At 51.6% G+C, this 14,124-nt stretch overlaps 1 protein-coding gene across 2 annotated transcripts in view; it reads left to right on the forward strand.

Annotated features, from left to right (window-relative positions):
* Nucleotides 1-11,378: 11,378 nt before the first annotated feature.
* Nucleotides 11,379-14,124, forward strand: part of LOC115540843 (uncharacterized) — a 3,679-nt gene continuing 933 nt past the window's right edge. Inside the window, exons 1-2 of one of the 2 annotated variants that reach the window (XM_030352428.1) lie at nucleotides 11,379-13,695; nucleotides 13,870-14,124. The exon at nucleotides 13,870-14,124 is cut by the window's right edge and continues 933 nt beyond it. In XM_030352428.1, coding sequence (XP_030208288.1) covers nucleotides 11,490-12,767 — 1,278 coding nt within the window. In that variant the 5' untranslated portion in view covers nucleotides 11,379-11,489 and the 3' untranslated portion in view covers nucleotides 12,768-13,695; nucleotides 13,870-14,124. The remainder of the gene's footprint in view (nucleotides 13,696-13,869) is intronic. The other variant, XM_030352429.1, reaches the window with a different exon arrangement.

The following is a 14,124-nucleotide window of genomic DNA, read 5'->3' on the forward strand; positions in this document are numbered from 1 at the left end:
GGCTTGGTTTGGTATAGAAAATTGAATTTGAAATGTTCAAATTTGTGCCACTCGGCAAGGGAAAAATTTGTGCCACTCGGTGAGGGAAAAAGGGGTATTAACGATATTTGGTGTGGAAGGTGCTCTAGGCTCCTTAGACAGGTTTGCGAAGTTTTGGAGTTCTAGCTAACTTCCTTCATATAGCTGCCATTGACCCCCCACCCCCCCCCCCCCCCCCCCCCCCCATGTACAATTTTGTGAAAATCGGACCAAGTGCGGAGTCAAAAAAGTTCACACAGAAAGTGTCTAGGAGCACGTTTTAGGCCATTTTCAGTCGTTTGTTAATGGGTTAGGGTTAGGTTAAGGGCAACTTACCACTTTTCAAAAACGTTTTTTTGGACCTAGCTCGGGCAAACCGCGGGGCGTGGGAATTCCGAGACCACCCTCGGATAGCTCTAGCCCCAGCGGACTTTTTTGGGTACTGCAATCTTGATTTTAAAATACGTAACAATATCATTCTAAACAAATACAAAATGGTCACCAAGGTCAAGGCCACCCTCCCCACACCACACTCTACAAACATTATTCGAGAGCGCCCCCTATTGGACATAAAGTATAACTTAGCAACCGTTAAGTAAATACGATCTCATTCTAAATAAATACAAAACGGTTACCAAGGTCAAGACCCCCCTCCCCACACCACACTCTACAGACATTATTCGAGAGCGCCACCTATTGGACAAGGATGCAATTCAGGTCTATAAGTAACAAGACAAGAAAATAAAATTCACAATAAGTGCTTTTGGTCTGTCATATTTTGCATATTGTAATGTAATAATAATTATAACATAACAAAGGGTTCTCGTCTTCATTTACGACGAGTACGGCCAGTCAAAAGCGTTGATTTCACGGGGATTCGATCCGACGCTTTGGGTGTCTCTGTTGTCGTTCGCTGATTGCTGGGTCGTAAAAAAAAAGAAGTTCTTTATCGACGCGACGAGTGAGGTGGGTTTTTTCCTCTTTTCTGTCGGATAAATAAAGAGAAGAACGTTCCTCAGCCACGTTATAGGAAGGTTACCGTTCTTGACTATCGGGGTCCGGCCCGCGGCGCAGCGATCACGGCACCGATTTGGCGCCCCCTTCCGGCCACCGCAACCCGGGCCGGTCCCGGCCCCCGCGGGCACCTCGGACCGAGAATTCGTCCGGTCCAACCGGTCGAACCGACGGTTCGGGGTCGAAATTGGAACGCACCGTCGGCTTTAAGCAGAGGCCGAAATCGGAACGAACGGAACGAAACGGAACGAAACGGAACGCACAGGGTCAGGTCGGGACACGGGTGGAAACGCCCATGTCGAGGGACCGGTGCCTTTGTAAACAAGCGTTTGTCTGATTCAACCCGTGTCCGTTATTGCAATACGTCGCTTGTTTATCAAAGAGAGGCTTTATTTTCAATGTATTGCTTGTTTATTAAAGAACGGCTTTATTTTCAATGTATCGATTGTGTGGAACGTCTCTCACGGCGAAATCAACACAGGCCAAGTCGTTCAAAGCCCGATAGGGCGTTTATTCATTAAATAAAGGGGAAAATCAAAACTCATACGTGTGACTCCGTGAGCCACGGTGGTGTCCAGGGGAATTGTCTCTCCGCCCGGGCCGGTCTCGTCCCTGGAGGGGGAGGTCACTCCCGTCGGTGAGGCCTCTTTGGCTCCGGCTGGTGGATATCGGCGGTATACGCCATCCACCGCCTCTCCCTCTGGCCGCCTGGCTTGAGGGGTTTGGGACCGGGTTGCCACAATTGTTTATCAAAGAAGGCTTTATTTTCAATGTGATTGCTTATTAAAGAATGGCGTTATTTTCAATGTATTGATTGTTTATCAAAGAGCGGCTTTATTTTCAATGTATTGCTTGTTAATTAAAGAATGGCTTTATTTTCAATGTGTTTATTAAAGGCTTTATTTTCAATGTGATTTTTTCTTAAAGAATGGCTTTATTTCGAGACGCTTTTACACTGTTTCTAATGTATTGCTTTTTTATTATTCAACTAAAAACATTTGTTATCATTGTTGTTGTGGAATTGTTGCTTAAAGTAAAAAGAAGGGACAAGCGTGTGTAATACAATCGTATTTATTAAATTAAAAACAAGCACAACACAGGAGGGGGGTTCCCGGGGAGGAGCAGCCTCACACTCTGCCGGGGCTGTGTTCCTCTCCAAGCTCTGACGCCGGGCCCTTCGCCCTCCTCTCCTCCCGCTGCTTCCTCTGCTTCCTGGTGAACGGATTTCAACATCGAATTTTAGTTCTTTAGGTAAATGCAAGCAGTTTACTTCGAAACGCATTCAGAAACAATCAATTCACCTCTTTGGCTTTCGCCTCTTGCGGTCCCTCCTCTCGGCCAGCCACAGGTCTACGGCTTTGCCGGCGTAGAGGGAGCAGAAACTCTCCCCATCGAACCGGCTGTGGCCAAAGTCCTTCTGCGCCGGCTGGAGGCACCGCTGGCAGATCCGCAGCTTGTGTGTTTTGCGTCGAGGGGAAGAGGAGCCGCCGACCTGCTCCTCCTTCCTGCGGGCGATGTTCCACAGGGTGGTCCTGGGCACCTTCCCGGCGTCCTCCGGGGCCTGTTGGCTGATGAGCCACTCACGAGCGGTGAGGCCCCCAGGGCCCGCCTCCAACTCGCAGTACGCACTGCTCTTGTAGAGCGCGTGCCCCGTGTCCAGGGTCCTGGGTTGGACGCACGTGGGGCAGGGGTCCCCCGGCTGGCATTGGGGCTTCCCCTTTTGCTCCTTTAACACCCTGGTGTCCTGCCTCAGTTGAGACTTGTGGCGGCAAATGGTAACCCTGCTTGGCGTCCACCTGTGCTTCCTTTTCCTCTTTGATGGAGGAGGAGGAGGAGCAGCAGCAGCGCTGTCGGACTCTGAACACAAGGCAATATAGAACACTTTTAGTCTAGGTCAAATGAAATGGATGGATGTGCACACACACACACACACACACCAATTTAGCAAGTTAGATACACACCTTCTGGTTCCACGGCCTCTGGCTCAGGCTGCGCTCCGAGGTTGCTGTTAGTGGCTTCCATCGTAGTGTGGTTTAGAGGCATCTCCTGCAGCCCTATTTGAACCTTGTACGGGAAAGGGGTGGACCTTCACCTTCACCTGCACACGGGAGACTTTCCCGAGGCCAGCTGCCCTGTCTGATCTTTTGTCTTAGCTTGATCAGTCATCCTGATAGACAAAAGAGTCCAAGTTGGAGGTGTGAAATGAACTCAGGGGGGCTCTCTGCGCTTCAGTTCTATTTCCCACTGCTACTGTCATGATAGATGTGTGTGATGTGTGTGTGTCCATCATGCTGTTTGAAGTGTTGTGTGTGTATGTGTGTGGCAGTTAAAGACATGATTTAAGGAAAATACTCGGACAGCCAAAAAGGTAGCAGAAATTAATGGATGCGCATGCATGATCTGGAAAAAAGAATGACTTTTAGCAACCCTCTTTTATGTGTTGTTAATTTATACATTGTTTAATAAAGAATGGCTTTTTTTCAACCAGCTTTTAAGGTGTGTTTTCTTTTTGTGATGTGATTTGAGCAAAACATTTTCTTTCTTCCACACAAACGACAGAGTCTTTCGGTAACGGTAGGCTGTTTATATATATATATATATATATACATAATTTACAATGGCTGGTGGTCCCTCTACACAGCCAGCTCCACACTGCTGCTGGGGGGGGGGGGGGAAGAGAATGTCAGGGTGGCGGCGGGGGGGGGGGCCTCGCGGTCTCTGGCCAGCCGATCACGGCGCCACTGCTCCACCGTTACCCCGTCGGCCCGGGCGCAAAAGGTCTCCCGCTTGTAGCGGCTGTGGCCGTTCTCCCTGGTCTTGTGCTGGCCACAGCGGCTGCAGGTAAAGCCCGAGACCTTTTTAAGGGGCTTGAGGTAGACCCCTAGCTCCCGGGCACGACGCTCCTTCTCCTCCTGGACCCTGTGCCTCCAGACAGTGGAGCGGGGCATGGCTCCAGCAATGGCGACGGCCGGAGCGGCAATGGCTGGAGCGGTGGCCGCGGCTGAGAGCGGGCTGAGGTCCGGGGGGGTGGCGGCGGCGGCACTCTGCTGCTTCACCACGAGGTCGTAGAGCTCCGGGGCCAGCGGCCCTCTGATTGTTGCCGCCAGACCAGAGGCACCCGCGGGCAGGTGGTGCTGGAGGGGCTGGTCTGGCTGCTGGGGCTGCTGCAGCAGAGTCCGTGGGGCCGACCGGGGCTCCGCTGCAGTCTGGGGAGCGCTGGGCCCCGGGACTGCGAGGGAGAGGGTGTCCCTCATCTTGTTTTTTTCCCTGGTGTTTTGCCTTTCAAGAAATAGAAACAATGCGTTAATTATGACGACAAAGATATCAATCACGACGACACACACACACACACACACACACACACACACACACACACACACACACACACACACACACACACACACATCAGTTCTGCGAGCCAAAGTATATGGACTTACCACATGGACAGGGTCCGCTGGTTCACGTCGTACAGCATGATGCGGGTGCTCGCCATGAGGGCAGGACAGTTGACCACGTTGTCCTGGATCAATTTGTAATCCCTCATGACGGCACCCCAGCGGTTTAGGCGTGCCCCGGCGATGGTCTTGGCGTCGCTGCTGTGGACGCGGCACAGCTCCAACATGATGGCCTCGACGACCCTGCTGAGGCTTGGGTACTGTGCCGCTCCCGCACCCTTACCCACGACGACACTGTAGAGAGAGAGAGAGAGCGAGAGCGTGTTAGTTACTGATTATAGGGGGCTGTTAAAAAAAAAAAGATTGAAGGAAATTGTTAATGCACTGCTTACCGCTTCACACTGTCCACTCCCGGGATGTGGGCGTGGCGGTTGCTGGTCTTGAACCGACCTTTAGCCAGCCGGTCCTGGTGGCGGGGGGTGAAGGTCACCGGCGCCTTGTCCCGCTCCGTCAGCCTCTCCCAGAGAGCGATGATGTCATGGCGCTGTGTGTTGATCTCTGGGCTGGGTGAAGTCGTCGACCGGCTGGACCCCGTTGACCTCAGAGGCCAGCTCGTTGAAGCTGTGCTGCAGCCGGGCGCTGTAGCACCGCAGCGCCGCTCTCGGCCCTCCCTCGACTGCCGCCCTGCCGCGGTCCTCGTTCCACCGAGCCAGGCCCTCCAGCAGGTACACCTGATAGTGGACGTCACTCGAGGTGGTACCTGTACATAAAACACGAGGGGGAGAAGAGTTAGTGAAAAAGGAAAACAAACAAACAGAACTTTGTCAACGCGGTGGAAATAGATTTACCCGGAACGAAGCGGCACTGGTGCAGGTGGAAGGACTCGAGGGAGGTGGAGCCGCGAGCGCACCGGAAGACGGGGAGCCTCACACCACCCTTGGTGATCTCTCCCGTCTTGGTGTACAGCTCCAACCCCTCTGGGTCCTGGACGCAGTCGAGGTGGCGGCGCTGCGTGCCCCAGATGTCCTCCATGCGGGCGCGGTCGATCAAAGGGACGCCCATGGTGTCCGTCACATGCCAGAAGGCGTCCAGCACCTCCTGGATGAGCCGCTCCGTCTCCGCCGCACCCCTCGTACGGCGGCGACAGTGGCGAGCCAGCTCCTTGGCGGACAGCGTGACCTGGGCGTCCCTCCCCTCCGAGGACTGCTTGGTCTCCTTCAGGCGCCGCACGTCCTCGCCGTCCCACTCGAAGATGGCGAAGGACAGCCTGGCCATGAAGAGGCCATAGAGCTGGTGGCTGTCGGTGGTGACGCCCCTCGTGAAGCGCCGCATGAGGTGCCACACGTCCAGCCGCACCACCAGCTCTTGCCACTCGTGGTACATGCCGTGCGTGGCAGAATTGCCCACGGCGGCACAGCAGTCCCGGTCCAAATACAGGACCCTCGGAGGGGCCTTCCCGGCATCGCGGTACCGCCGCATCAGGCCGGCCGCCATGTTGGTCAGTCCCTCCCCCTCGGCCGAGGTGAGAACGGACACGAGCACCTGCCCGTACTCGTTGCCAACGTTGGTCATCCAGGCAGCAGACCCGGCGGCGCCGCCCGCGAGCTTTTTGGCGATCTGCAAGACACAAACACACGTTTAGACACACGGACGGACGGACGGCACACAGACGTCATACGAGGCGACGGCACATGGAGAGAGAAACCTCACCTTCTTGGTGGAGTCCATCTTTAGGATGTCGCCGAAGATCGACGTCACCCTGGCCTTGGTCTCGTCCAGCCTGGTCACGGCCTCCAGCACGTACACCCGACCAAACCAGGTGAGCCCGGGCACCTTGCCGAAGGTCGGCAGGGACACGTCGTCCTTCTGGGCCGCTCCGGGTCCCCTCAGCTTGCGGAGCACAGACAGGTAGGCGATGGAGTGCTGCATCCAGTCCCTGGAGTGCTGCTCCACCAGGGAGGCACGGAGGCGAGAGACGCCGTTGCCCAAGGTGCGCTCCTTGAGCATCGCTATCACCGCCCTGTCGCAGGAAAACCTGGAAACAGAGAACACAGACAGTTAACCGTAGTTAACCACGAGCGACAATACGCTGGGTAAACGCAGAATGACTAAAAGTGACATACTTGTAGGTCAGAACGGCCGGGAATTGCTCGCGGTGAGCAACGTCCAGCTGCTCCAGGATGTCCTGCGACCAGCCCGCCACCTTCTTGCCGCAGGAGGGGCACTGAAGGCACTCTGTGGCCATGTAATACCACCCGCTCCTGTCCAAGACCCTCCGCACGGTCTTGTATAGGCCAGCACCCATCAGCTTACCCCCATCGGCGGGGCACTTGAGGTGGTACACCCACATCCGATACGGAAGCCAGAGGAAGAAGGGGCGCTGGAAGAAGGCGTGGGCTGTGGCGGGGGGCGGCGTGTAGAGGAGCCGGGCGCCTGGCGGGTACCACCACAGTCGGGGCGGTGTGGTGAGCACCGCCTTCCCGCTGCTGGGGTCCCTGTGGAACAGCGCCCGGCCCACCCACTCCTGCTGCTCCTCAGGCAGCGTCTTCCTCCAGCTGAGGGGAAGCAGCTGAAACACACACGCAGCAGACACACACAGTTAGCGGGTGTGAATGTTCAGCAGACAGGCACACAAAAACACACACATCATATACACACACACACAGACACACATTATACAAACCTCTTTGCCGGAGGCAGGTCTCGTGGCCATCGGTCCTGGTCCTGGACCTGGTGCTGGTCCTTCCAGCGGGGCCGCGGCCGGCGGGGCGTCCCTGGACGTGCCTGACAACCCATATGAGCGTTAGGGAGGTGCGTTAAACGTGCGGTACAAGTGTATTCACATCAAAACGTATACTCACTGGGAGGGTCGACCTCGTCGGCAGCGGCGAGCAGTTCGGCGTCGGTCGGGTCAGAGTAGGAGACACCTGCAAAGAACGACAACGAGACGACAACATGAACTGATGAAGCACTGGTGTGTTGTTAAAAGCACCTCCCAGGCTGTTTTGTAGACGGTGCAGTTACCTGGCCGTGGGAGGACATGTCCTGGCTCCGGTGCTGCTGTGGGCTCAGCGTCCCGGGCCAGCACATACTGCTTCAGGGTCCCCATCCTTGACGCAGTAGCTCCCACCTTCTGCGTCCTGACCCAAGCCACATAGCTGTAGCACTACACCCGCTGCTGGTCCAACACCACCCAACGCCTCCCAGCCCCTAGACTACACCCACTGCTGGTCCTCCACCAACACCACCCAACGCCTCCCAGCCCCTAGACTACACCCACTGCTGGTCCAACACCACCCAACGCCTCCCAGCACCTAGACTACACCCACTGCTGGTCCTCCACCAACACCACCTGTAATGGCCGTTTCTGTTTTTTGTTAAGCTCACTTCGACCCGTGATTTGTATACGCCTACCTAGGCACAGGCGCAGGTGATTTTAGGTCACGCCCACCGCTCTAGCATAGTTGGAAAGTAATGTCGGGCGGCGTGGCATGGTTTGGGCAAGATAAAAAGATTTTACCACACACCTAATACAAGCATTTTGGATTATGGAAATAGAAAACATTTGTTAGAACTTCATGCAAAGAAGACCATTGGAATAAACAGAACTCTATTTTGGAAACTTGTGTTTGTGCGTAAACTTGAAGCCGAATCCACGTCACCCACGGCCTTTAGTTTGGAACATTGGAAAATGGAAAAAAGGCCGTTACATTAAGTAAAATCTTTCTTTCGTTTGGACATCGAACTTGGAAGATATCGAATTGAATTGGATTATCTGTTGGAACGTTTCTGTTGGATTACTGGAATTTGGAAGCCGAAACGAGAAGACGTGAGTAACAGCTGACTGACTAACAGCTGACTCTGAAGCAACCCGCAACGTCGGGGTGGACCCGCTTGAGCTGCAGTTTAAAGACTTAAAAGAAGACAAAGCAAAGACTCTTTAGTTTGAAAACATTCTTTGGATTTTTGCGGAAACAAACCTAGTTGGAACATTATGCAGCAGGAGCAGGAAGATTTGGGAAAGGAAAGGGAAGTTTTAAGTTTAATTAAGAAGCGAAGTGGAAAACTCGGCGCTCTCACACGAAAGCGGAATGAAATTCACACTTTGATCGATAATGGAGAGAATACCACCGTCATTGAAGAACACATGAAAGTTTACAATCGTTTCCTGGAGGAGTTTATGGACGTACAAGTGGCTGTGCAAAGCTTATTGAACGAGGACGAGAGAGAATCTGACCACACCGACTGGTATGAACCCAAATTGATAAGCTGCAGAGAATTTATTGATGACATAGAAACGTGGCTAAAACAAGACGCCTCGCAGGATGCCGCTAATAATGTAAGCGCCGTGGAAAATGTGTCTCACGCTGCATCTCGTAAAAGCTATGACGTAGAGCCCCACGATAGCGTCTCACAGACCGCAAAACCCGCACGCCCCAGTAGCAAAGCAGCTGCGAGCAAGTCCTCTAGTTCATCCTCTGCCAGTAGAAAAAGTAAAACCCTTTCAGAGATGGCAATCCAGGCCGAGCTGGAGCGCGTAACCCTGCTAAAGCAGGCTGACGCGTTACAAGAAAAACACGCGCTTGAACTTGAAGAAGCCCAATTAAACGCAGTAATGAAAGCCAAAAGAGAAACGCTGTCCGTTAAAACTAATTTGGCCATCGCAAAGGCGAAGTCACAGGTGTTTAAAGAACAAGAAGAAACACAAAAATCGAAAAGTCTAGCGTCCTCTGGAGCCTCTACACCCACACAATTCATATCGCCCCAAAGAGCTATGAAACAGACAAAAATGTCACCGGCTCCCGTTCCGTTGTCTACCGTTGGACCTACTACGTCAGTCGCCCCCCCCATATATGCAAAAAGCAAAGCAAAAACACGTCATCTACAGCAAAGTGCAGACAGTAATAATGACCAACCCGATTTAGCTGAAGCAATGCGCAGGCAAAATGAGATTACTGCAATGCTGATTAAGCAGCAGAGACAGTCACTTTTACCACCCATACAAGTACCAGTTTTTGATGGTGATCCCCTGCAATTCAGATCCTTTATCAAAGCATTTGAACAAGGCATTGAGAGCAAGACAGATGATATGCAGGTTAAGCTTTATTATTTAGAGCAATTCACATCTGGGCAGCCCAGAAAGCTGGTGCAGAGCTGCATGCATATGAGCCCACAAACTGCATTCGGAGAGGCTAAAAAGCAGTTGGAGTGGAACTTCGGAAGCAAAGTGAAAGTTACAGCTGCATTTCTGAACAAGGCATTGGATTGGCCAGCCCTGAAAGCAGATGACGGCGTAGGTGTAGCATTAAGATCATACACATTTTTCCTAAGAACCAGTTATAACACAACGGAGGACGCCGGATATTTGGACGAAATGGAAAACTCCTCACACATGAAGGTGTTCGTCTCCAAGCTGCCGTTCAGGATGCGTGAGTCCTGGAGGATGAAAGTGTGCAGCATCAGAGAGGAGCAAAAACGGAGAGTGAAATTCAAAGACCTACTGGACTTCCTGGAAAGGCAAGTGAGAGCTGCAATGGACCCCGTCTTCTGTGAAATTCAAAATACAAGAGCAAAAGCCACAACACCACCAACCCCCAAGTCAATTGGAAAAGCCAAAGGCAGCAGCTTCGCCACCTCTGTTGCTCAGGTGCCACACCAGAGTGACACGCCCAACGCTGGAAATGCAGGCAAAATTCAGTGCTTGTTTTGCAATGACGGCCACATACTTGCACAACATTCAAAAAGAAACCAAACAAAGACAAAATTACGTTTTTACAGAGCAAAGGCGTGTGCTTTGGATGCTTAGTACAAAGTCACTTAAGCAGGAACTGTCAAGAAAGGCTGACATGCCGCACCTGCAGTAAGAATCATCCAACAGTTCTGCACATCGAACCAAAACCTCAGAACACCCCAGCCGACCATGAAACACAAACGGTCTCCAACGCACTTGTGTCCTTGGACTCTGAAGGTGATACTGGGGTCGGTTCTAAAGAATGCTCGCTGTCTGTTCTACCTGTCAAAGTCAGACTAAACAAAAGCACAAAAGTAATCGAAACATACGCTTTCTTGGACCCAGGCAGCTCAGCCACATTCTGTACCGAGTCATTAATGACTCAGCTGAACGCACCTGGACAAAAAATGGACATACTGTTGAAGACGATGGGGCAGGAGAAGTATGTGAGTAGTCATAAGATCTCTGGCTTGGAAGTAGCTGCCTTAAATGACAACAAATTCTTGAGACTGCCAGATGTGTACACTCAAAAGTCAATCCCTGTCACGAAAGACAACATACCCAAAGAAGAAGACCTTAAAAAATGGCCTTACTTACAAGAAGTGGAACTGACGCCCATCAATGCAAGTATTGGACTGCTGATTGGTGCAAACGCACCTAAAGCACTGGAACCATGGAAAATAGTCAACAGTGAAGGTAATGGACCCTACGCTGTCCAGACTCGTCTTGGATGGGTCATCAACGGCCCACTTGGACAAGAAGATAGCGACGACAGCGATACAGCTTCCGTACAGGTGAATCGCATCTCATTAGGAAAATTGGAAGAAATGTTGATTAAGCAGTATAATCAAGATTTTGTCGAACAGCACTGTGACGAACACGCTGAATTGTCTGTGGAGGACAAACAGTTTATGGAAATAATGTCAAGCTCAGCAACACTTACCAATGGTCATTACTACCTGAAGCTGCCATTCCGCGACTCCAATGTAGTGATGCCCAACAACAAACAAGTCGCCCAGCAGAGGGCGCAACAGCTGCTGAAAAGGTTCAAAAGGGACCAGTCATTTTTTGAGGAATACAAAGGATTCATGCAAGATGTTAGCACAGAGGGATACGCCGAGATCATACCTCAAGATCAGCTGAGCCATGAGGAAGGTAAAGTCTGGTTCTTGCCGCATCACGGAGTCTACCACCCCCGCAAGAAAACATTACGTGTGGTGTTCGACTGTGCCTCATGTTTTGCTGGAACATCCCTGAACAAACAGCTCCTCCAAGGCCCCGACCTGACAAACACCTTGTTAGGTGTGCTCACCCGCTTTCGTCAGGGTCCAATGGCACTAATGACTGACATCAAAGGAATGTTCCATCAAGTCAGAGTGGCTGAGGAACACGCGAATTACTTGCGCTTTCTGTGGTGGCCTAACGGCGACCTAACCAAAGACCTTGCTGAGCACAGAATGTTAGTCCACATCTTCGGAGCAGTGTCCTCCCCCAGCTGTGCTACATACGCCCTGCTAAAAACTGCTGAGGATAATGCACATCTGTATCCAGAGGAGGCCATTAGCACCATCAGAAAGAATTTCTATGTCGATGATGCCCTCAAGTCAGTTCATTCAGTCGAACAAGCCACCTCTCTCTACCAGCAACTCACCGAGGTATGTGCTAAAGGAGGGTTCAAGCTCAATAAGTGGATATGCAGTGACCGCTCTGTTCTCTCTGAGATCCCCGAAGCAGATCGAGCCAGTGGAGTGAAAACACTCGACCTAAGCAGAGACCAGCTGCCTATGGAAAGAGCCCTAGGCGTCCAGTGGGATGTTGAACAAGACTCCTTCACCTTCAGCATTCTGAACAAGCACAAGCCACTGACAAGACGGGGAATACTGTCAAGTGTGAGCTCCATTTACGACCCACTAGGGTTCTTAAGCCCGGTGATACTCCCCGCAAAGCAGATTCTGCAGCAGCTGTGCAAGTTGAAGCTGGCGTGGGATGAGGCAATACCACCAGAGATGGCACAAACATGGCAAAGGTGGGTGGATGATTTGATTCTGTTACACTCATTCAGTGTCAGAAGATGCTTCACACCTAGTGAATTTGGAAATGTAGAAATGGCACAGCTGCATCACTTTTGTGATGCCAGCGAAGTTGGATTCGGTGCCGTATCATACTTACGGCTAACTAACAGCGAGAAGGAAGTGTGTGTTGCTTTTGTTATAGGCAAAGCAAGGGTGGCTCCACTCAAGCACGTCACCATACCTCGCCTGGAACTGGCTGCAGCAGTCGTTGCTGTGCGCCTGGACAAGATGCTGTCAAAACAGTTGGAGCTCAACCTCAGTGAGTCAGTCTTTTGGTCCGACAGCATGACCGTCCTAAAATACATCGCAAACACCACCACTCGCTTTAAGACCTATGTAGCCAATAGAGTTTCCATCATAAGTTCACTGTCTAATGTCGGTCAGTGGAGACATGTTGGCTCTAAGATGAATCCTGCAGACGCAGCTTCGCGAGGCATGAAAGTTGGAGCCTTCCTGAAGTCCTCAACCTGGATCACTGGTCCTGACTTTCTCGGAAAAACCGAGCGTGAGTGGCCAGCAAGCGTGGACAAAGCATAGCTGCATCCGGACGCTGACCCAGAAGTGAGAGAGGAGGTCCTTTCCTTCGCCGCACAGGCGGAAGAAGTATGTCCCACCACTAAACTGTTGCTGCACTTCTCTAGCTGGACAAGGCTCAAGAGAGCCGTGGCATGGATTATGAAACTGAAAGAAAAGCTAAGGCTAAAGATAAAAGAAAATGCACAATGTGGAGATCAAACTCCTGTCAAACAGGTAAAGAAAACAAACTACTTACCACTCACAGTCGATGACCTGCTCTTAGCAGAGGAGGCAATAGTGCGCTTTGTGCAAAAGAAACATTACTCCAGCGAATTGGCTGCACTGAAATCAGGTGGTGTAAAGAAATCCAGTCAACTGTACAAACTTGACCCCATTGCCATTGATGATGTATTGAGAGTTGGTGGTAGGCTGAGCAGGTCCGCTCTACCTGTGGAAACAAAACACCCTGCAATACTACCAAAAGAAAGTCACGTCTCAAAGCTCATTCTTCAACATGTACACAATAAAGTTGGTCACAGGGGAAGAAATCATATGCTCTCAACCCTACGACGACAGTACTGGATTCCTCATGCAAATGCAGCAGCCAGAAAGATCATCAGTGAGTGTGTGATATGCCTAAAGCAGCGCCAAAGACCAGGTGAGCAGAAAATGTCTGACCTGCCTGTTGACAGAGTCACAGCTGATGCCCCACCATTCACACATGTGGGCCTAGATTATTTTGGGCCAATAGAAGTTAAGAAAGGCAGAAGCCTAGTTAAAAGATATGGAGCACTTTTTACTTGCCTAACCTGTCGCGCAGTACACCTGGAGGTGGCGCATTCCCTCAATACAGATTCCTGTATAAACGCCATCAGGAGGTTTATCTGCCGCAGAGGCCAAGTCAAAGAAATCCGGACGGATAATGGAACCAACTTCGTCAGCACAAACCGTGAGTTGAAACAAGCCATTGCAGAGTTGAATCACAGCAAAATTCAGAAAAGCTTGATGCAGGATGGAATTAAATGGACATTTAACCCCCCATATGGAGCCCACCATGGTGGCGTATGGGAACGCTTGGTGCAGGACGTAAAAAGATTGCTGCGTTCCGTAACTAACCAACAAGCCCTAGACGATGAAGCCCTGCAGACAGTCTTCTGTGAAGCGGAGGCCATACTGAACGACCGTCCAATCACCACCTCCTCTGGCGATCCCAATGACATCGAGGCCTTGACTCCAAACCACCTTCTTCAGCTGAAAGGTAAACCCATCTTGCCACCAGGTTTATTCAAGAAGGATGACCTGTACGCTCGGAGACGCTGGAGGCAAGTGCAATACATCGCCGACCTCTTCTGGAAGAGGTGGACGACCGAGTACCTCC

This window comes from Gadus morhua, chromosome 3, assembly GCF_902167405.1.
Source record: "Gadus morhua chromosome 3, gadMor3.0, whole genome shotgun sequence".
NCBI classification, from domain to species: Eukaryota; Metazoa; Chordata; class Actinopteri; order Gadiformes; family Gadidae; genus Gadus; species Gadus morhua.